The sequence below is a fragment of the Bathycoccus prasinos genome (assembly GCF_002220235.1).
Source record: "Bathycoccus prasinos genomic : chromosome_5".
Taxonomy (NCBI): Eukaryota; Viridiplantae; Chlorophyta; class Mamiellophyceae; order Mamiellales; family Bathycoccaceae; genus Bathycoccus; species Bathycoccus prasinos.
In genome coordinates, this window is record NC_024004.1 from 595,947 (window position 1) to 617,545 (window position 21,599).

A 21,599-nucleotide genomic window follows, 5' to 3' on the forward strand; every position below is an offset into this window, starting at 1 on the left:
TAAGTTCGTGTTCGCCGCGCTCGCGACATTTTTAGTTATATATACATACATAATACAGCTCTCGCACATCTCTCTCTCTCTCTTTCTTTCTACTGCATATCGCTCACATCTTCCACGTCGACGTCGCAGGATAATTCGTCCTCCAACTTTTCCATCTCTCTCGTAAACTTCTCCTCCTCGAACGAGCCTTCGATGAGTCTCACCGTCGTCTCGCAAAAGTACATCTCGTCGCCGCCTACGCCTGCACCTAGATTAGTATTGTTGCTGTTATTATTATTATTATTATTATTATTACTAAAAGGCGACGATTTCGTGTCCATCCTCAACGTTTCGATGTTTAAACCGCAGTTGGATAAAGTCTCCGTGATTCGCGCGGTTATGCCCGGAAAATTCGTCGCTCGGATGATTAACTTCTTGTACCCTCGCGCTCTCGATTGCTCCTCGTTCTGCCTCGTTTCCGGAGGTACCTCGCGAACGTCGAAGGTAAAATTATCGATTCTCGTATCCAAGGCGTCTTGTAACCGCTTCTTCGTCTCGCACTCGGTTCCCGCGGATGTCGTCGCCTCTCCTTCCTCTTCTTCCTCCTCTTCTTCTAAAACACTGCTTCTGATTTTATGGTGATCCGCGTGCGTTTTCACGTTCGTTCGTTTCCTCGGTTGTTTCCGCGTTCTGTTTACAAAGAAGGACACCAATGCGGTGATTGTAAAATCCGGACCGAGTCTCGCCAATCGACTGCTCTCCACGTCCGCGCGGATGTTCAGCATCGCGCGGGAGAATTGTCCGTAAATTCCCGGTCGGTCCAAACCGTATCCGGTGACCACGAACGAGCGTTTGTTGTTCGTGTTGTTGTTCGAGGAGGAGGAAAAGGAGGAGAAGGAGAGCGGAAAATTGAACGCGACGTCCTTCTTCATCTCCTTCGTCTTCGTCTTTGTCTTCTTCATCAAACTCTCGGAGGGAAAAAGAGGGATTGGAATAATCGATTCGTCCGCTCCAATTCGCCGCCGGGGTGGTCGTAACGGTGACGACGATGATGATTCGAGAGGAGGAAACGAAGACGAAGAAGAAACGAAGAAACCGCGCGAGAACAACAACGCCGAGAAAGAAGAACAACGAGACAAAGCAGTCGCCGAAGAAGCTCTCATCGTCCTCGTCGTCATCTCTTTATACTAATCGGTCTCTTCTTGTTGCGCGTCGTTGCATTTTCGTCCAGAGAGAGATTTTTGGCGGTTTTTTTTTGTTTAGGGTCTTCAACCCTAATACGTGTGCATGTCTTTCGTTCCTTTCTTTTTCTCTATCTTTCTTGTCAGATGTTATATAAAGGAGTGCGCGTACAGCAGTCACGCAAAGGGAGAGGGTTTTCAGAGAGAAACCGACACACACACACACACAGAGAGAGAGAGAGGTGTGTGTGTGTGTGTGTTTGTGAGAAAATAAGATGAGCGTTTTCGTCGCTTCTTTTTCTTCTCCTTCGCGGTGGTGTTCTCTGTTAAAAGGATCGACATCATCATCAAAATCATCATCTTCATCGTCCGGAAGAAGAAACGAACGAGGCGCGACGATCCAAAAGCGAGGAGGCGCAAAAACGTCCGCATCGTCTCTTTCCTCTGAGAACCACTCGCGAGGAAAACCGAACAAATCTGAACCGTATAAGTTCATGGGGCGGACGGTCAAAGAGAAGCACGTGTTTGATTCTCAAATGGCGAACGAATTAGCCTTGGAAGTCGTCAGCGAGGAAACCGGAGTGGAGAAAGAAGAGTTAAAGAAGACGTTGCAAAATTTGCAAAGTTTGTTGCCGGAACTCTCATCGTCGTCTTTATCGAGTAACGCGGACGCGTATCGAGCGTCGCTGGATATAAAATTGGTCGCCAGAAACGCGATTCAGATTAAATCCGTGTTTCGAGAGTTGCGGTCGAACGTGTCTGAGATGATCGCGAAGGATTTACGGTTGGCGTTGGATCCGAGAGCGAGCGAAAGGTGCGAAAAGGCGTTGGAGGTTTTGACCGGTAGAGGCGAGATGACGAGAGAAGAGGCGGAAAACTTGGTATTTGCGACGCACAGGTATTGCGCGGATAAGAAGAAAATGCTGGCGTTCTGCGAGGAGGAGACGGTGTTGGAGGTGTGCGAGAACGTGAGGAGAATACGTTCGGCGGTTGGTGGAGAGGCGTTCTTAGCGCACAAAGTGTGCGAAAAAGGTGACGCGGCGGCAAATATGCTCTTTGAATCCGAGAAAAACGAAGCGGCGTGCAATGCAGCGAAAGCTTTGGTCGAGAGAATGCCGAAAGATTGCAACGTGGCGTTGATGGTGTCGGACTTTCCGAATTTGTTACTCATGGATATCGATCGGTTGTTTTCCGATTTGACGAACGCGTTCAAATCGACGCCGCCGGAAGAGACGTTGCGAAGAGATCCTAGCGTTTCATTCAGGGTGCGTTCGTTTAATAATTCGTACGAGGATGATGGATTTTCTGAAGACGATCGCATCTGATTCTTCGTTTTCGTTGTCGTCGTTGTCGTCGATTCGCGTTCGGCAACTACTTGTGGTCTCAAAACTAATTTCTCTCTCCCTCACTCTCTCTCTCTCTCTCTGCTCTACTCTCTTCTTCTTCATGATGGATGCGTATAAAAAGTTTGAGAAGAACTCGAATCGCTTTCGGAATCTGCGCTGACGAAGAAATACAATCATCTCTTTCATTCTTAATATATACGCGTTATATATATAGTTTGAAAATAACAGCGCAAAGTCCCAAGCACTCGGGCCGGCGGCGAATACAATGCAAGCCGAGGAAGACAATTTTGGGCTGATGCGCGAGATGCCGAACAGTCGCCGCGATATCTTGGCTGGCGCGTTCGCGGCGTTTCTTTTTGGCGGCAACTTATCGCTCACAACACCGCAACAGTTTGCGTACGCGTATTCCGAGGAATACGAAAAAGACACCTTAGATTTGCTCGCAAAGACCAAGGCGTTTATCGCCAAGCAAAACTATTACGAGGACGTGTACGAGTCGTACGCGAAGTGGAACACGAAATACAGCGTTCCTGGCGCGGTGGATACGAAGAGATTTGGCAAGAGTTTTCTTTTAACGACAAAGATTTTCAGCTTGGTGAAAGGCGGAAACATCGAGGGCTTGGAACAAAAAGCGAACGAGTGGGTGAACGTCGCCTCCGCCTTAACCGACGGAACGTTAAGCGGCAAAGAGGCGAGAGATACCTATGGAAATTTGGTCTGGGCAAATAACGATAAGTCTGATCCGAAGAACAGAATCGGTCTGTGCGCGTTTGGCGAAACCGCGGGAACGAAGTTCTTCAATATTAACTGCGATGGATTTTAGTTCGTTTGTATGTAATGTTGTACAAATAGTATTCAAAATGAAAAACGTCCGCTATCGCGAATCTGGCACCACTGCATCTCTCGGTCGAACGACTTGTCCAAACAAACCGGCGACTTCCGGTATGTTAAGCCCGCCCAAATCATCCTGCGCTCGACTCGCCAATCGCGCGCTCAATTTGCTCGCAAACTTTGAGGACATGTTTTGAATACCCGGCGCGGCTTCTGGAATCAAACTCATCAACGCCTCGATTTCGTTCGGCGCGAGCATTCTTAAATTGTTGATCTCCGCCTGCGGTAACTGTCTCGTCTCGGCGGCTCTTTCGATTGCTTTACCGAGAGACGGGACGCCAAATAACTCTAAAATAGATCTCAACAACGCCAAATTTCTCTTATCGTCCATCGTGAGCGTGATTTTTTCTTGATTATTCGCCGCTAAAACGGAGAGAAGGAACGGCAAGTTTAAGCCGGGGATTAAAATCGCTCCCGATAACAAGGACGAGGCGGCGATGACTGGCGATAACGTCGCCAACGCTCTCCACGTAGCCGTCGCGGATTGCCTCGATAACGAATCGGCAGCGCGAACGGCTTCGTCTACGACTAATTCTTGCAAATAGTTTCCATTCTCGTTGAACAAAAGTCTGACGACGTCTTTCGTCGCCGGGTCGATGTTCGCGCCAGTCATCGAGGCGTTCATTTCCGCGGTGCCCATGCTATTGGTAAACTGCGAAAACCCGGACGAAATCGAACGAACTCTCGAAACCCGTAATCGGTCTGATCCCCCGTAAATGAACGATTTCAACGCTTTCCTCATTCTCGGTGAATCGTCCGATAATAATCGCCTAGCAATGTACGGAAAACACTGATCGACGATGGCGTAGTTCTCATCCGTGCTCAATCCTAAACCTTCGAGCGTCCCGAACGCTCTCAAAATCAGAACGAAATACGGGGGCAGCTGCAGCGGGTACTCTTTCGATAAAGCCTCTAACTTGTTCGATAACTCGCCGACTCTCGAGCTTTGCTGCTCTTGTAATGACGCGATTTTCGTCGTCGCGCCGCCTCCCGATCCGTATAAAGTTTCCAGCATCTCCGCGAGAACCGGGACGACGATGTTTTTGTTCTCCTCGGAATCCGCCAACGCTCGCGGGATGAAGCCTAAATTTACCAAATCATCGAGCGTTTTTGAGTACTCTTTCGCGGACAAGTGCGCTATGTACTCTACGAACGCAATGCGTTGTTCTTCGCCGATTTCTGTCATCATCCCGTAATCGAGAATGGCCAATCTTCCGTCTTCCATCAACATGAAGTTTCCGGGGTGCGGATCCGCGTGGAGAAAACCGGTTTCCAAGAACTGCACCATGTACGAGTTGAGCAAAGTTTCGACGAGTTTTTTTCGAACAGCTAACGACTTTTCCGAGTTATCCATTGCAATTTCCGTCAATTTCTGCCCTACCACCCACTCTTGACAGATTACTTGTCTATCGCTAATTTCGCGGAAGACGTGCGGGACTTTAATCGCGCCTCGAACGACGGAGATTGAGTTCATATCCTTTTCAAATCGAGACGCGTTTCGTCCTTCAATTTCGTAATCTAATTCTTCCAAAAACCGCTCCGCGGCGACGTCGAGAACTGGGATGAATCCCTCGCACCCGTTGACTAAATCAAAAGTTTGTTCCGTTTTCGGGATTGAGGAGAAAATGTCCAGGAAGGATCGAATGACGAACAAATCAATGCTCACGGCTTCTAATATGTCCGGTCGTTGCACTTTAACCGCCACAGTTCGTCCGTATTCCTCGGTTTCCTCTCCTGATTTTTTCAACGCGCCTTTTTTCAGCGTCGCTTTATACACTTGCCCAATGCTCGCCGCGGCGACGGGTTTATCGAAGCACGAGACATCCTCGAAAACGTCTTCCAACCGAACGTTTTCGCCAATCGTCTTCTGAATCAATTTTCTCGCATCTTCCGAAGGAAACGCTTCCACTTGATCTAACAACGTCTGGAATTCTTCCAAATACGCCGGCGGCAACAAATCTGGTCGAATCGCCACCGCTTGGCCAACCTTGACGAACGCCGCGCCTTGCCTCGCGATCAACTCTTTCAACGCTTTCGCCCGAATAGGCGCGTTCTGTTCCACCGTATTCGACGTCACGTCCCCAACCAACGCAGTCGCCCACGTCAACACTTCCGTCAACAACCCCGCCGACCGTTTCATCACCGCAATCGGCCGTCTCGCCCAATATTTTGCAATCTTCTCGCTGTCGTACGCTTTCGGCAAATCGTCTTCGTCCAACGCCCCTCGCTTAAACACCCACCGCGCGACGGCGACGGAGAACGATCCCGACGCGAACGCGGCAAACGCGCCGGCTAAAACTGGGTGCCTCTCTGCGATTGTTTCCATCGAATGCATCATCAAAGGGTCCAGGGATTGTTCAAAATTTTCCAAAGCTTTTACCGCGGAGGCGAGTTGATTGTGAACAAAAATCGACGTGTCCTCGACCGAAGACGAAGGAATCGTCAAGTTCTTCTCCGTGACGCCGCTCATCTCCGCGACTTTCCCAGAGATGCGTTCAATCGTTTCTCTGATTCCACCTTTCACTTTTTCCACGTCAAAATCATCGATATTCATCGTCCCGTTCGTCGTCGTCATCGCTTTTCGCGACTTTGACATCTTTTCGTTGCGACGTCGACAGCCAGAACGACTAATCATCTTTTCCCGCATCATCGTCGAGAGGTTGCCGACGCTTTGTTTTTGCGTCGCCGTCATCACGGAAGAAGTAGAAGAAGACAAAGAAGAAGAAGATAACATCGCACCGTATTCGTTCGGAGTATTCTTATCTTGGGAACAGACAGAGTTCTGTGCCTTGAACAGTTTTTGTGTCGTACTCTCCTTATATCTCTCGAATCTCTTTCTCGTGCGCTTTTTTTAATGACTTTTTGTGGTCAGACGAGTGCGGTTGCTCTTTTTTTTTGTTTTTTTGTTTTTTTTTGGCGGGAGGGAATCAAGCAGTCAATTAAAATCCTTTTTTATTAAATTCTTTGGAGAACAAAAAAAGACAGACCTTTCTCTTTCTCATCAGACGAGACAAAAAGACATTACCTACTTGATGAATTGAAGCGTATAAATGCGCATAAATAATGTCTCTTCTCTGTTAAAACGAACGCCGAGAGATGAAGGTGCTCGCTTTTCATCTTCATCTTTTTTGTCCTCCTTTCGAAGTTTTGGCGTCGTCGCTTCTTTAGCGGGGCGAAATTGGTCCTCTTCTTCCCGTGGGAAAATTAATGGTGGCGCTGCGAAGTCTTGGAGAACGAGCGATGGAAGAAGAACGACCGCCGCGAGGAGTGCTGCTTCGAGTTCTTCTCACTCGACGAACGCGTCGTCGTCGTTCACATCGTCGTCGTCGTCACAGTCGTCGTGGCTTTTACCGATCGTTGGAACAGTCGGGTTAACCTTTGGATGCGTGACGCTCGGCATGGAGTATCAAAAAAGGACCGAGAAAGCATCGAGAGAAGCCTTGGGAGGAGGAGGAGGAGAGACGCCAATCGAGGCCGCGCCGACATCGACGACGACGACACCGGCGAAAAATAAAGAAAAGAAGAAAGAGAAGAAAGAAGGCAGCTCTTCGTCGTCCTCGAACGGAGGGGTGAAATCCGAAGCTGATTTATTGTTTAATTTACACAACAAAGCGAGAACCGTGTTCGTAACCGGGACCATAGACGACCGGTTATCGCACCGAGTGGTGGCGCAGCTCGTGCATTTGAACAACGAGAATGCAAAGTTACCGATCGTGATGGTCATTAATTCAGGTGGGGGTGTCGTGACGAGCGGATACGCGATATTAGATACCATGAAAGCGCTGGATGCGCCGGTAGTAACGTACGCGGTTGGGCACGCGGAGTCGATGGCGGCGATACTGCTAGCGGCTGGGGAAAAAGGAAGAAGATTTTGTGCCCCAAACGCTCGGATTATGATTCATCAGCCGCATCATTCGATGAGCGGAATGACGAGTGACATATTAATTAAAGCGACAAAAGCGGAGGAGACGAGAAATGCTTTGACCATGTCGTTGGTGGAGACGACGGGGCGCACGTTCGAGGAGGTAGAGAAGGCTTTAGATAGGAACACGTATCTGTTCGCGGAGAGCGCGAAACAGTTCGGCATCGTAGATCGAGTGTGCGTGAATTGGAAAGATTTGACGACTGAGGAAGAGAAGGAAGCGACAACAGTTAAAAAAAACGGAGAAGAAGAGAAAGAGAAGAGTGTAGCAACCGTTACTTCCTCGCGCGTGAGCGGAGGGAGAGGAATAGGACAACAACAAGAACAACAAAAGAAAGTAGACGAGACGAAGAAGAAGACAGACGCGACGACGACGGAGACAAAAAATAAATAGAAATTGTTATAGTGAATAGGGGTGTTTTTAACTATGTATTACCTACTGTAGGTACACGGGCTACTTACTACTTAGTATGCATCGCCATCCATTGCTCTTTGGACATTTCGCGCAACATCCCGCTCGAACACTCTCTTCCGATGGTGGAGAAATTTCCATTATAAGCGTGTCCTGGATACACGACGCAATTCTTATCTAATAATTGTCTACACTTCTTCATGCTCTCGTACATTTTCTCCGCGCTCCCATCTGGCATGTCCAACCTACCGCACGACCCGGGAAATATCGTGTCTCCGCTCAACACGATTCCTTGACCTTTCCCCGTCCCGGACGCCACGTCCCCGCTAAATACCAAAACTGCACTTCCCGGAGAATGACCCGGCGTGTGCATCCACCGCATCTTCTTCCTCCCAATCATCTGCGTTGAGTTATCTGCGTACATCTGCACCCTCGTATCTTTAATCGTCGGATTATCGCTCAGAATCCTTTCGGCGTCGTGGACCGGCACGTGCGCCAAAAAGTTCGCCTCCTTCTCAAACTTTTCCAATATCGTCGCTAATCCGGGTACTTTAATCCCCAACGCGTTGAACGGGCTCGGCGGCGTCCCGCCAACGTGATCGAAGTGATAATGCGTCGCCACAGCCCCGATGAGTTTCATCTTCTCGTTCTCTACGTACTCTACGATGCCTTCTACGTCCCAGCACGCGTCCACCACCACGCACTCTCTCGTCTTCGCGTCGCCGACTAAATATATAAAGTTCTGCATCTGTTTCGCCGCTTGAAACACTTGCATCTCCACCATCGCGCTCATCTTCCCGCTCGCTTTCACGCACACGTCTTTCCCCGGCGTTAACTGTCGAAAGTAAAACCCGTTCTCCGACAACGCCTCTTCCACCAGCTCTATGCGTTCCAGCAAACGGTGCAACGTCGCTTTCTCGTTCGTTTTCGTCCTCGCGATTTCGTATTGCACCTTCGCCTCCACGAACGATTTCTCCTCGAACAAACACTCCGCGAGGCGAAAATAACCTTTCTCCCACTCTGGTCTCAGGTGAATCGCGTTTTTCGCGCGGAGCTTTGCCATCGGCATTTTCGCGAGTTTCAACTCCACGAGGGAAAGATTCGATTCGATGGCACCTTTCTCCGCGTTCGTATTCGCGAACGCTAACGCGCACTGGTACTTTTCCAAGGCTAAGGAGAGGTTGTGAGACGCGAGCGCCGCCGCGCCTTCGGCTTTGAGCGCGTCCATCTTTTTTTCTTATTTAAGTGTAAGTGCGTGGGAACAATGAAGAGACAGGGTGAGTTTAATTGAAACGCTTTTCCTTCCGATACAATATACAACTACGCGCTCTACTACGTACGCGCGATCTAAAAATGCTGGCTTATATTTCCTAAAACAACTGTTATATCATCATTTCTTCTTCTTGTTGGAGCTGCGAGTGGTCACCGCCGACGCCAATGTGAGCTTTTTCGGGCTCTTTTGTTGAAACGATTTCTTCGTCGGCGGCGGCGTCTTCTTCTTCTTCTTCTTCTCGGCGGTTGGAGAAGAGGAGGCGTTGGCCGCTTTCTTTTTCGTCTGGTGGTTCTTTTTTGATTTGATGACAAGTGTTGTTATGACTTGTTTCATCTTTTTCTGTTTCTTGCGCTCCGCTTTGTCTTTCTTCGCTTGCATCTTCTCTCGCTTGGTCTTCTTGAACTCGCTTCGTTTGAACTTGTTTAAGTTATCGTTGACGCTATTTTTTGCGTTAGCGAGAAAGCTGTGTTCGGCGGACCAAGGACCGGTTCTATGCGACGTGATGGCACCTTTCCGTGAATGCATGCCCCCAGACTCTTCCCACATGCCGTTGAGCTCTGCTGCGGTTGGTTTTTTGTACGTGTTCGGTTTCGCTCGCTTCTCGCCTTTCAATCGAATCAACTCAGGTCCAGGGCGTTTGAAAGTGAACTTTTTGCCGCCTCGCATGACGTGCACGGTGTTAGCATTTTGCGGAGGTTTGAACGCGTTTGCTATTTCCTCTAAAAACTCTAACCCGTTCTTCGAAGACATGCTTCGTAAACACTTTTCGAACAACTGCTTCACTTCTTTGAACCGATACGCCGAGGCGGTGATGTTCCTGCTCCTTTCCTGCGGGTCTTCGCAAATGATAAACGGTCGAGGTCCAAACGGATTCGGCGCGACATCGACGGAACCGACCGAACAGGTTCCCGTCGGACGCGAGGCTGCAATAGCGGTGGTTTCGTAATCGTGAGTGACCCCAAACCGTCGGAAGAAACCTAAGAGCAAATCTCCCAACCCGTCCTTCTTATCGCGCATAGCCGGCGTGCATTGTTTCAAATGCGAAACGACCAAGGATATCAAAAGGTACCCACCGCACCCGCCCGTGGCGGCGTTGTTCAGCTTATGAATTTGTAACAATCGCTTTAAAACCAAAACGAGTGGTTTCAACGCGGGAAACTCGCCCACTTGTTCCCGGATCCACTGCGCAGCGGCTAATCCGTTGCTCACGCCAATCGCTAAATCGAGTTTGATGTGCGTCTTTGTCTCCGCGTGGTAGGCGTCTAATTTCGCAATCGGAACTTTTGCCGACGATATGATTTCTGCGCGTTTACACACGCCTTTATTTCGCAAAGTCTTCGCAATAGTCCGCAAATGCTGCACCAATAATTGCTTCTCGCTTCTCGTGAATCCACCGCCGCCACCTTTCACCGATTGCGGCCCGACGCCTAAAATGACTAAATCTACGTCCGCATCTTTCAGCGCCAAACCAGTGGCTCCGGAACCAAATCTGTGGACCTGTGCTTTTGAAAACGAGTATTTCTGTATAGTTTCTCGAACCGTTTGTTCTATCTCGTCCCTAGCCGACGTTTCGGCTTCGTTTTGAACGTTTTCCGAAGCGAATCGCTCGATGTCGTCGTGTAATGGGCATCTCCTGATCATCGCTTTTTGTTCTTCGCCGTTCCCGATTCCGCCGCCGAAAAACTTTGCAAACAACGCTTTCTGTCCATCCTTCCCATCCTCATCGTAATCCGACTCGGACTCCGAGCTGTCCGGATCGTTCGGATCGACTAATCCGAGTTTCCTCTTCTTTGGATTCAAATTCGAACCTTCCGCCGGCGATCGACCGTTGCTCAGAACCGAACTCGGCCGTTCGTCCAGCTCTTTCATTGATAAGGAAATTTCGTCCTCTTCCTCGTCGTCTGAGAAACCTCGCAAATTATATTCTAGGTTTACATCGTCAGAGGAGGAGGATATCGATACCGAAACGTCCGAGGAGAAGTCCTCCGACTCTTCCTCGTCCTCTTCCTCGTAGTCGTCGTCGTCTTCTTCATCTTCGTCTTCTTCCTCCTCCTCCTTCTTCTTCTCCTCCTCCTCCTCCTCGCTTTCTTCTTCCACTTCTGGCTTCCCTAAATCCAGCACTTTCTCCACCGCGTCCGTGTACCCGACGTAACTCGGCAGCTTCCCTAAATCCCCGCCCATTTGTTCGTACCATTCTCTCGCCTCGCAAAACTCCACGAAACTTTTACTCAGAGCGTTCGGAAACTTAAACGTCTGTTTCCTGCTCGTGTGCCAGGACGGGTATATCCCTGGGTTTCGTCCACGAACGACCGCGTAGAAGGTTGGTGGTTTCACCGAAGAAGGCGGCGGCGGTGGAGGTTTCCCGGGAGGTGGTTTCGGTGGTTTCGGGTGTTCGCCACGCGTCGGGGGTTGAGGATTCATTTCTCTCTTGGCCGCCAAAAGGAGTCGAGGAACGTTTCTCAAATCCAATTTTGCATCATCGTGTTTTTACTCCAAACAAAGAGAGAGAAAGAGAGAGGAACAAAGAGCGAGGAATACGATCGCGCCGAAATTTAACAATTGGGGCTTTTGTAAGCAGCGATACGACCCGCGTGTGTGCGTATATATCGCGCGCAGGCAAAATTTGCCCAAATTTTTGTGGAGAAGAAGAGAGAAGGAGGCAAAACTTTAGTATATATTTTTAGGCGCGTCGCTCTTATTACACGAGTTTTGTATCTCTCTCTCTGTTTCACTCTCTCTGTGTGAATGTATGTTTTATCACCACGAAGGTGTATGTAAAGTGCCATGTTCGTATCGCCAACCGTCTGGGAGAGGACAGTTATTGTCGAGGAGGTATTGTAAACACTCGGGGTGTTTGTACTTGTATGCTCCTCGTACAGAGTCCTCGTCCCAAGGCGCTTTCGCGGCTTCGTGCAAGTACTTCAAACAGTCTAAGTGGCCGTTCTGGGCTGCAACCTCACATGCCAATACGCTATATTGATCATACTTACGCTCAACAAGATATTCGAGTATGTGAAGATGACCATTTTGAGCCGCCCATTCGGCAGTATGCGAATCCCATGGCGCTTTCGCTTCTTCGCGTAAGTATTTGAGTACCTCGAGATGTCCGTATCGGGCAGCGCATTTACACGTCCACTCATCAACAGGACACTCATTCGCCACGCAATACTTTACCATTTCCAGATTACCTTTTTTTGCGGCCGTTCTAATCGTCCATCTATCCCAGTGGCCCCACTTACACTTTTTCTCCTCTCGCGCCCACTTGAGCAACTCGAGTTTATTCGTTAGAACAACTCGATTGCAGAAAGATATTCCCTTTTCCCAGTCACCCGGCCACAACGATTTATTCTCCCACGCAACTTCCAAAGTCGATATCGACGACATCTCGTTCACTTTAAACCCCTTCTTCAACTCCTCCTTGCGAGACGATCTCTTAATCAACTTTCTCGTTTCACTATTCACCTCGTACAAGAATTTCACATCAGTCCCATTCAATCTCGGCAAAATATGAGCGAAACAAATATCGTCGTTATTCACGATCACACTCCACAACAAAGAATCTCTCTCATCCCCTCTCCGTCTTTTCTGCCCTCCTTTCTGCGTCTTCATCGCTCCCGAACAAGACGGAAAAGAAGACGAAGAAGAGCGCATCATCATCTCTCTCTGCTTCGTATTCTTCTGAAGCACATTTTAGGGAAAAGACAGACTTCTCGAGAGAGAGAAAATCTCTCCAGAGACACACCACGACGCAGAGAACAGAAGCACTTCCCGTGCTCCTCTTTTGCTGCGAGAGGAAGAAAGAGAGAGAAGCGCGACCTTTTTGTGGTACCGCTGTTCTGCGTTTTCTCTCTCTTTAATTCGGCTGTATTGCCATTCTATCGCGAGAGAAGATATATAGAAACACAAATGCGCGCTTCTTTCGTCCAATCCTTCCACGTGGCAATGACGGTGCGCGAAAGATGGAGACGCGAAGGACGCGAGCTTCCAGGAACGCGAAGAACGAGCGGTGCTTTGACGAGGCGAACGAAGAAGGAAATTCTGCGCGCGGTGATGACGACGTCGTCGGATTCTTCTTCGTCGTCGTCGTCGTCGTCGTCGTCGGAAACACCACCGGTATCGATAAAAAATTCGGAGGAAGAAGTCCGGGAAAAGGTCCACGCGAGAGTTGCGAGAGCGAAGGCGAAAGCGATGGAACTGGCGAAGACGACGAAAAGGACGAGAGGAAACGACGACGAAAAACAGGATGAGGAAAAGGAGGACGAAGAGGAGAGAAAGGCGGTGAAGACGGCGTCGTCGAAGCGCGTGTTGGCGGCGGAGACTTTGCAGAAAAGTTTGGACCTTTTAGCGGCGAAAGGAGAGGAGGAGGACGAGGAGGAAGATGTGGACGCGAGGAGGAAAAGGAGCGCCGACGCCGTCGTCGCCGACGAAGAGTTTTCTCGGAGTCGTTCTGAGAGTTTTAGCAGTGATGATTCAACGTTTGAACGCGTTGCAGAGAGCGAGAAGGAGGAGGCGCAAAAAGTGTTGGTCGAAGCGCTCGAAGCGAAACTCGCCGAACGAGAGGAAAACGTGAACGCGTTAGAGAGGAAAGTTGAAGAGATGGAGATGGAATTTCGAAACGCGAGCGAGGCGTTGAGAGCGACGCAAAAAGAGCTCGAAGAGAAGGAGAGCAAAATGCAAGAAGAACGAGACGCTCGAGAAGAGAAAGAAGTCGAGGCGTTTCTCGCGCTCGAGAGAACGTTTCAGTTAGAGATGGGGAGTTTGAAGAAAGAGCTTGAAAGTTCGGAGAGAGACGCGGAGACGGCGCGAGCGGAACTGGAAGATATTAAGAGGAAATTAGAGATGGACATCGCGCGGGAAAAAAAGGTGAGCGAAGAGCTACGAAAGAAGGTGGAAGAATTGAAAGGAAGGCAGTCGGAAGACGCGTCCGGAGAAGTAGAGAAGAAAATTCGCGAAAACGCGCAATTGACGGCGGAAATCAACGTTTTGAAGGATAAAGTGGCTCACCTGACGGCATTAGAGTCGGAAGTGACGCGATTGAAAGAAAAGGAAACCTTGAATGCGTCTTTAGAGAATGAGATCGAAAAAATGCGCGTGGAAATAGCCAACAACAAACTCAACGATTCGGATGCGGTTATCGACGAAAACGAGTTATCCGCGCTCGTCGACGAAAACGCATCGTTGAAAGAGGAAATCGGAACGCTGAAATTGAAGGTGGAAAGTTTGCAAGAGTCGTTGAAAACAACCAAAGCGACGATCGACGTATTTCAAGCGACGACTGAGAGGTTTGATTTAGAAACGAGCGAACTCATGGACGAACGCGAAACGCTGGTAAAAAAAATCGTCGACTTGGAGCGCATGCTCCAGGAATCGATTGAGGAGCAGAAAGCGTTGCAACAGGCACTCGCGGACGAGCAAGAAGAGAATACGAAATTAGTACTAGCGCAAAAAGAAAAAGCATCAGCACCGGTACCGGTGGCATCGTCGTCGTCGTCGTCGTCGTCTTTATCTTCGACGACGGAAAGAGGTATCGTCATCAACCACCACGACGAAAACGAGTTGCGTCGCCAAGGCGTTCCGGTAGGGGAGGAATTAGACGCCTTAACGAAAGATGTCGGCGATCGCGCGTATATAAAGCTCTACGACCATCAAGCGGAAGCGTTAATGATAGAAGCCGTCCGAATAGTTGACGCTCGAAATACCGCTAAAGATTCCGTCAAAAAGTTTGACAACGCGTTTGAGAGCGTCCGAAACGTCTATGCGTGCACGTCGAGACCACTCGCCGGGGAGAAAGTAACCATTTTGTACAATCGAAAACAGTTACTTCCTAACAATAGCGCGGTTTCGGGCGAGGAGAAAGTCATGTTTGCGATGGTTGGATACAACGGTTGGAGTCTTCAGCATGCCATCAAAGTAGATTTACAGCCGATTGAAAACTTCCACTCACCCCCCAAAAATCACGATCAAGAAAAATGCGAGTGGTGGGAATTCGCGTTGGATGTACCGAGCGAAGCGATGGTGATTGATTTCGTCGTAGGTGATTCCAAAGGAAAATTCGATAACAACAATGGGAAAGATTACCACATCGAGGCAGCGGTAGAGACGGATGAAATCGTGGAAGATAACTCGAGAGAGGCGCAAATCGAGCGCGAGTATCATCTGATAGCCGAGAAGAGGAGAGAAAAAAATCATGAAGAGCTGGCGTTTGCGAGAAAATGCGCGGAAAGTGCGGTGAGAGCTAAGGCAGCTTTACTGGCGAAGAAGGCTATATCTTCCATTCGAGGCGAGTTTCGTGTCTTCACGGATCCTTTGCGGCCGAAAGCTGGCGAGCGGGTAACGATTAGGTATCGACCGGATGGGGGGCCGTTGACATTCGCTCGAGCCATTTACGTCGATATAAACTTTAATCGCACGCAAAATCATCCAGCTAAGATGGAAAAAGTGAACATGCGCGCGGGATTAAATGGTGGCGTTTTAGAAACAACCATAGACGTACCTCTCGATGCGCATGTCGTCGATTTTTCGTTCAGAGATAACGGAATTTTCGTGGACGACAACGAAGGCGCGGATTACCATTGCGACGTCATTGGCGCGTCAGGTATAGCACCGAAGTTACGAATTGCACACTTAGCGGTTGAAATGGCGCCAATTGCAAAAGTTGGCGGGCTGGGCGACGTTGTCACCGCTTTGTCGCGGTCTGTTCAAGAACAAGGGCACCACGTGGACGTGTACGTCCCGAAATATGATTGCATGAACTACAAAGAAATCGAAGGGTTGCGCAAAGTCGATCAGTTTCATTACGGCAACGACGTGATAAACATTTATCAAGGCTTCGTCGAAGGTGTGCGAGTGACGTTCATCGATCCAGAATGCGGGCACTTCCGAGTCGGGTGCATATACGGCCGAGGCGACGACCACGTTCGATTCGGGTACTTCTCGGACGCGTGTGTCGCGTACATGAAACGCGCCAACTGTTTCCCAGACGTCTTGCACGTTCACGATTGGCAGACTGCGCCGGCAATATGGAGTCCAGACAGACCCAAAACAACCGCCACGGCGTTAACTATCCATAACTTGCAGTTTGGTCAAGATCTCATTCGCCGCGCGATGATTGAGTGCACGTTTGCCACCACGGTCTCCCCTACCTACGCCGAAGAAATCAAGCACCACCCATCGATTAACGTCATTCCGGAAAACGAATCCACCAAGTTCAAGGGGATACGCAACGGTATCGATAATGACATCTGGGATCCATCGAATGACGAATTCTTACCGCTGCGATACGACTGGCAAACATGTAAAGAAGGTAAACGCGAAGCGAAACTCGAATTGCTTAAACGCATGCGCATGGACGCGACAGATTTTGAATCAAAACCTATCGTTGCCTGCGTCACGCGTTTAACCGAACAGAAAGGTGTTCACTTGATAAAAAAAGCATGTCGATACGCGCTCGAAAAAGGCGCCTACTTTGTCCTTCTCGGCTCCGCCCCGGACGATCGCATCGCGAACGATTTCGCCAACCTCGCCAACGAGATGAAATCCCAACACCCCGGTCGGTGCGGTTTCTTCTTCTCTTACGACGAACCGTTATCCCACCTCATCTACGCCGGTGCCGACATTTTCTGCGTCCCTTCCATATTCGAACCGTGCGGGTTGACGCAAATGATTGCCATGCGTTACGGTGCCGTGCCTTTGGTTCGCAGAACCGGCGGTTTACGAGACACCGTCTTTGACGTCCAACTCGACCCGGCTCGAGCCGCGTCTTACGGAAAATCCTGCAACGGCTACAACTTTGACGGCGAACATGAACAAGACATAGAATACGCGCTCAAACGCGCTTTGGGTGACTACTTCGACCGCGAAAAATGGAATCAAATGAACCTCCCGTCCGTCGGCATGCGCCAAGACTGGTCTTGGACCGCGCCGAGCGAACGATACATCGATCTCTACTGGAACGCCAGGAGGAAAGCGAATAGACAACAGTAATAAGAATAAACAAGCACGTAGAACAAATAGTGTGTTTTGGAGAGAAGAGTTGCTGAGCGCGCGTTGTAATACCACCACACCGAATGCATACCGCCGCGCTCTTCGAATCGCTTTTTGCTCGTATTTCAGTCATCAACTCTTTAAAGAAAAGGTGCCTTTCGAATCTCCACATATTCCCGCACTTTGCGCTGATACTACACACACACACACGAAGCATGCCGCTCATCTACGCCTTCGTCGCCGTCACCAAAGGCCCGACGAAAACTATTTTGGCGGAATACACCGCGTATTCCGGGAACTTTTCCACCATCGCCACGCAGGTACTTCTTCTTCTTCTTCTTCGAGATCTCCCACCGGCAACGGACACTTGTGGGGAACGAAGGACTGACAAAATGTATTCATTCTCTTTTCACTCAAACGTAACAGGCTTTAGATAAAGTCCCTCACACGGACGCTAAGTTCACGTACAACGCGGACCGACACACGTTCAACTACTTGGTGGACTCCGGTTTTACCTACCTCGTCGTCGCGGACGACGATTGCGGGAGGCAGATGCCTTTTCAGTTCTTGGAGAAGGTGAAAACAGTCTTCGCGCAAAAATTCGCCGGATCGATTAACGAGGGGAGCGTGAACGCGCACAGTTTGGACAGGACGTTTGGACCTACGCTGAAAAAAGAGATGGAAGAAACGATGGCGATGGAGCAGTTGAGTGGTGGCGGTGGTGATGGCGTTGGCGGCGCGCAGACCGGGAGTAATAAAGTCGCGTCCGTGCAGCAACAAGTCAGCGAGGTGAAGGAAATCATGATGGATAACATCGAGAAAGTTTTGGATCGAGGGGAGAAGATTGAGGTGTTGGTGGATAAGACGGAGGCGTTGAGGTTTCAGGCGGATAATTTCCACAAGCAAGGGAGGGCGTTGAGGAATCGCATGTGGTGGAATAATTTGAAGATGAAGTTGATATTGTTGGTCTTCGTTATCGGCGTCGGGATTATTATTTTTTGCGTGTTTTGTTTCGGAGGGGAGAAGAATTGCACGGCGAAGAAGAAGAGCAGCGGCCAAGAGACGGCGAGAAGATTGGCGAGAAGACTCTTGTTGGGTTTGGTTGTCGCCGGAGTTGGGGTGGGTGATGGAGTGGACGTGGAGATGGAGAATAACGGAGCGGGGGCGTTTCTCTTGGAAAATTAGAAGAAAACGCACTCAATCGCTTCTTTGTAAAAACACAATTTTTGTTATATATATAATACACATACACGGTACGTACCGAAAAGTGCGTGGAAACATACTCTCTTTACCCGTTCAACGGTTGAGGACTCGCCAACGGTTTCTTTTCCTGATACTTAAGCGCCTTCTCCAGTTTCTCGTGTCGCGCGAAATCGAACGCTCTCCTCGCCGCTTCGACAATGTTTGCGTGCCACATCTCGAATCGAAAGGCTAACCTCCCATCGCGCGTTTTGCAGCCCGCAGCCAATGGTTGACCGTCGACTATTTTGGATAAATTAAACTGCGCGATACCTAAATCGCAAATGTACTTTGAAAAGTCAATCTGCGCCTGCCAGAAGCAAAACGTGTACACGTTCTCGGTGTCAAAAACGGGCACTTTTGCTGCCGGTTCAGTTGAACCCGAGGACGAAGTTTTCTTCAATTGCGCGCTTTTGATTTGCTTGAGGTATTTCAAAATGAACTTTCGCCTTTCCGCGTGGCTTAAATCGTTCGGCATGTACTCTAAAAGATTCGTATCTTCAATCGCCGCGCCGGTGACGTCCGGTTCTTCACCTGGTTTTGAAACGCATATCGTTTGGGCGGCTAATATTAAAGGCGCGCGAATGAATGGTCGCGCATCGGATGGCGAGGATAAGATCATGGTATATTTCGCGCCAAACGATTGACACACTCTCGTGGCGAGTGCCAGTAACCATCGCGAAGGTAAATTAACCATCGGTCGAACCATAAATTGGCCAAACACCAAATCGTCAATTGGGACGGGTTCTTTGAATTTACCTTGAACACAGATTTGTATTTGTCTCGCTTTCCCGTTGAACACTTCTTCCGGCGTTGACGGAACGTTGCGTATGAAAAACACGCACTTGCCGCTAAAAAGTTCCGATTCAAAGTGAAACGGTCTTTGCAACGGCACGTCTCCGCTTTCTTTTTGTCGCTCGGAGACGGTATTTCCAACGAGTCGTTGGAACGTATTCAGAGGAGATAAACGTACACCAACGTCTCCATTTTGATTTTCTTTCCAAGACTTGACGTCATCTTCGCCCGGCGGTGGCGAAGCGTAGTCTTCTGGCATAGTTCGCATCTCCTCGCGCGCGCTGAGTTGCGGCTCGATGCTGCTTCGGCGCAATTTCGACGATAATCGTCGACTAACGTTACCGACGGAAATGACGCTCGACGTGCGCTCGAGAAGGCTTGGATTTGCCGAAGATGATGGCGACGTGACGTTGCCTCCGTATCTCCCTCCTTTAGCGACATTGTCGTCCAACCCCGTCATCTTTAAACTCGTCTCTTCGTTGCTCTTCTCCAAATCGGACGAATCCATAAACATATTCGACAACATTTCACCTCCATCTTGTAAGAACAAACTCACAATCGCCGCAAAGAGCGCAACAATCGCCGTCACTTCCAACGTCCTCGACACGATGATCGACAACACGCCAAATTTAAAAGTAGAATCCGTAGACGCCTCTCCGAAACCACCACTACTCGCGACTGCGCTCATATACATCTTCCTCTGATTAAACACCATCAGCAACACCCCAATCGCCAAAGCGACGACGGCAGACCGCGCCCAATGTAATTGAGTCCGAATAGCCATAATAATCCTTTCCGCTCTCTCCATATTCGCCGCCGTCTCTCGCGCTAAAAACCTCACTCCGCTCTTCGTATTTTCCGTTTGACTCGCCAAATTCTTCATCTCTTCCGTCATCTTCTCTAACTCTACGCTCAGTTGCACGAATCTTTGCGTGGATAAACCGCTATTCGTATCTCTCGCCAACAAATTATTGGAAGAGGAAAACTTTGTATTCTTCTCGTCCACGAAGTTATACCTATACAAGAAACTCCTATTCGCGAACCCGCCCTTGCGTTTCAAAGGCACAATCATGTTGAGCTTCACCATGTGGTTCCCTAACTCTACGCACTCCTTCAAGTTGCTTCGAATCTTATTCGCCAGCATCCATTGCACCGCCACTCTCCCGGTGAAGCAATTCCGATATTGTCTCAATTTTCTTCGGTGCGTCGAGCTGACGATTTGCGTGCTCATTCGTACCGTCAGCTGAAACAGTCTGGCGATTTCATCTCTCGAATCTCTTCTCGCGATGGCATCGACGTCGTCGTTGAGGACTTCTTCGTCCTCTTCCTCGGAGTCGGAGTCGGAATACTCCGAGAAATCCGATTTGTAGCCGTTGTTTGGCGTCTCGCGGGCGGTTTGGAAGATGGTGTGAGTGTGGTCGTTGGTGTCGTCTTTCGTGTTCTTGGTGGAATAATTTTCTTCCCCGGGAGTGGATATTTGGATTTGGCCTCGTCGATCGACGTGTTTACGAGACGGCGACGACGGCATTGTTTACGTCTGCCTTTGTGTGTGTGTGTGTGTGTGTGTGTGTGTATGTCAGCCTCTTTCTCTCTCCGCGTGAGCGTGTGAGAAGCAGAGAGAGAGAGAGAGAATATTTGAGGGAAAGAGGTCGTTGGGTTGACCTTTTAAGAAACGAAAGAAACGAAAGGTACCCTTACCTTACCAAAGGGAATGAACGCGTGGAAGTGATAACTAACGTGAAACTGGTGAAATGCACTCTCTATACATTCAAAATTGATAACACGCGGTGATTAATATAGTATATAAATATATAACGAGAATAAACGCCTCTCTTTCGCTCTCTTTATTTCTCTTCCTCCTCCGCCGGCGCCGCCGGTTGGGTGTAATCCATCACCCGCATCACCGGCTCTTCCGCCGGCGCCGCCGTCTCGGCAACCTCTGCGACAAACTGTGGTTCTTCCGCGCTCAATTCTCCGGGGACGGCACCACCCCACGCGGCTCGCTTCGACGCCTCGATCATATCTTCGCTCACGGCGTCGTTCGCCTCCGCCATCGCTTGACTCGCCTTCGCTTGCTCCGTCATCTCAAACTGCACGCTCGCGTTCATCTCCTTAATCCTCTCTTCATCTTCCACGTTAACTTCTCTAATTGGCGGCGGTGTGACTCTCTTTTGCGGCGCTAACGGTTTCGAGATGTCGTCGATCCCAACTTCGTTCGACAACGTCTCTTGAAACTCTTGCGAGACTTGTTGGAGCTCTTGAATCGTAGGTTTGAACGCTCTCAACGTTTCTCCTAAACCTTTGGCCAAATCGGCTAAACCTTTCGGACCAAACACGACTAAAGCGACGACGCCGATGACTAACGCCTCCGGCGCGCCGACGCCGAAGATTGACGCGGAAACTTGTAACGATCCTCTCTTGTTGTTGTTGTTGCTGTTTCTTTTGTTGGTGTTACGATTCGATCGATTTTTTCCAATCGAGAATCGTGTTCTCGCCGCCGGGAACGACGAAGCGGAGGATTGCGCCGCCGAACAACGGCGAGAGGAGAAGGAAGTGGAGGTCACCGGTGCGTGCATGG

The 21,599-nt window shown here is 49.6% G+C and overlaps 12 protein-coding genes across 12 annotated transcripts; 5 read left to right on the forward strand and 7 right to left on the reverse strand.

The window, feature by feature from the left end:
• Positions 1 to 89: 89 nt before the first annotated feature.
• Positions 90 to 941, reverse strand: Bathy05g03310 (unknown protein; the record flags this gene model as incomplete). Its single annotated transcript, XM_007513316.1, has 1 exon — positions 90 to 941. One exon carries the CDS (start codon positions 939 to 941, stop codon positions 90 to 92), a length of 852 nt encoding a protein of 283 aa, XP_007513378.1.
• A 494-nt stretch (positions 942 to 1,435) lies between these two features.
• Positions 1,436 to 2,485, forward strand: Bathy05g03320 (predicted protein; the record flags this gene model as incomplete). Its single annotated transcript, XM_007512820.1, has 1 exon — positions 1,436 to 2,485. One exon carries the CDS (start codon positions 1,436 to 1,438, stop codon positions 2,483 to 2,485), a length of 1,050 nt encoding a protein of 349 aa, XP_007512882.1.
• Positions 2,486 to 2,810: 325 nt separating this feature from the next.
• On the forward strand, positions 2,811 to 3,329 carry Bathy05g03330 (predicted protein; the record flags this gene model as incomplete). The annotated part of the gene is made up of 1 exon (XM_007513178.1): positions 2,811 to 3,329. The coding sequence occupies one exon, from the start codon at positions 2,811 to 2,813 to the stop codon at positions 3,327 to 3,329; it is 519 nt and encodes a 172-aa protein (XP_007513240.1).
• Positions 3,330 to 3,380: 51 nt separating this feature from the next.
• Bathy05g03340 (predicted protein) lies at positions 3,381 to 6,089 on the reverse strand (the record flags this gene model as incomplete). Its single annotated transcript, XM_007512813.1, has 1 exon — positions 3,381 to 6,089. The coding sequence occupies one exon, from the start codon at positions 6,087 to 6,089 to the stop codon at positions 3,381 to 3,383; it is 2,709 nt and encodes a 902-aa protein (XP_007512875.1).
• Positions 6,090 to 6,447: 358 nt separating this feature from the next.
• Positions 6,448 to 7,713, forward strand: Bathy05g03350 (ATP-dependent Clp protease proteolytic subunit; the record flags this gene model as incomplete). The annotated part of the gene is made up of 1 exon (XM_007512850.1): positions 6,448 to 7,713. The coding sequence occupies one exon, from the start codon at positions 6,448 to 6,450 to the stop codon at positions 7,711 to 7,713; it is 1,266 nt and encodes a 421-aa protein (XP_007512912.1).
• Positions 7,714 to 7,780: 67 nt separating this feature from the next.
• Positions 7,781 to 8,959, reverse strand: Bathy05g03360 (predicted protein; the record flags this gene model as incomplete). Its single annotated transcript, XM_007513029.1, has 1 exon — positions 7,781 to 8,959. One exon carries the CDS (start codon positions 8,957 to 8,959, stop codon positions 7,781 to 7,783), a length of 1,179 nt encoding a protein of 392 aa, XP_007513091.1.
• A 162-nt stretch (positions 8,960 to 9,121) lies between these two features.
• Positions 9,122 to 11,425, reverse strand: Bathy05g03370 (predicted protein; the record flags this gene model as incomplete). Its single annotated transcript, XM_007513129.1, has 1 exon — positions 9,122 to 11,425. One exon carries the CDS (start codon positions 11,423 to 11,425, stop codon positions 9,122 to 9,124), a length of 2,304 nt encoding a protein of 767 aa, XP_007513191.1.
• A 336-nt stretch (positions 11,426 to 11,761) lies between these two features.
• Bathy05g03380 (predicted protein) lies at positions 11,762 to 12,613 on the reverse strand (the record flags this gene model as incomplete). Its single annotated transcript, XM_007512910.1, has 1 exon — positions 11,762 to 12,613. The coding sequence occupies one exon, from the start codon at positions 12,611 to 12,613 to the stop codon at positions 11,762 to 11,764; it is 852 nt and encodes a 283-aa protein (XP_007512972.1).
• Positions 12,614 to 12,946: 333 nt separating this feature from the next.
• On the forward strand, positions 12,947 to 16,987 carry Bathy05g03390 (soluble starch synthase III-1; the record flags this gene model as incomplete). The annotated part of the gene is made up of 1 exon (XM_007513304.1): positions 12,947 to 16,987. The coding sequence occupies one exon, from the start codon at positions 12,947 to 12,949 to the stop codon at positions 16,985 to 16,987; it is 4,041 nt and encodes a 1,346-aa protein (XP_007513366.1).
• An 83-nt stretch (positions 16,988 to 17,070) lies between these two features.
• Positions 17,071 to 18,172, forward strand: Bathy05g03400 (the record flags this gene model as incomplete). The annotated part of the gene is made up of 2 exons (XM_007513192.1): positions 17,071 to 17,307; positions 17,414 to 18,172. The coding sequence occupies 2 exons, from the start codon at positions 17,071 to 17,073 to the stop codon at positions 18,170 to 18,172; spliced, it is 996 nt and encodes a 331-aa protein (XP_007513254.1).
• A 103-nt stretch (positions 18,173 to 18,275) lies between these two features.
• Bathy05g03410 (predicted protein) lies at positions 18,276 to 20,549 on the reverse strand (the record flags this gene model as incomplete). The annotated part of the gene is made up of 1 exon (XM_007512998.1): positions 18,276 to 20,549. One exon carries the CDS (start codon positions 20,547 to 20,549, stop codon positions 18,276 to 18,278), a length of 2,274 nt encoding a protein of 757 aa, XP_007513060.1.
• A 316-nt stretch (positions 20,550 to 20,865) lies between these two features.
• Positions 20,866 to 21,597, reverse strand: Bathy05g03420 (predicted protein; the record flags this gene model as incomplete). Its single annotated transcript, XM_007513209.1, has 1 exon — positions 20,866 to 21,597. One exon carries the CDS (start codon positions 21,595 to 21,597, stop codon positions 20,866 to 20,868), a length of 732 nt encoding a protein of 243 aa, XP_007513271.1.
• Between the last annotated feature and the right edge of the window lie 2 nt (positions 21,598 to 21,599).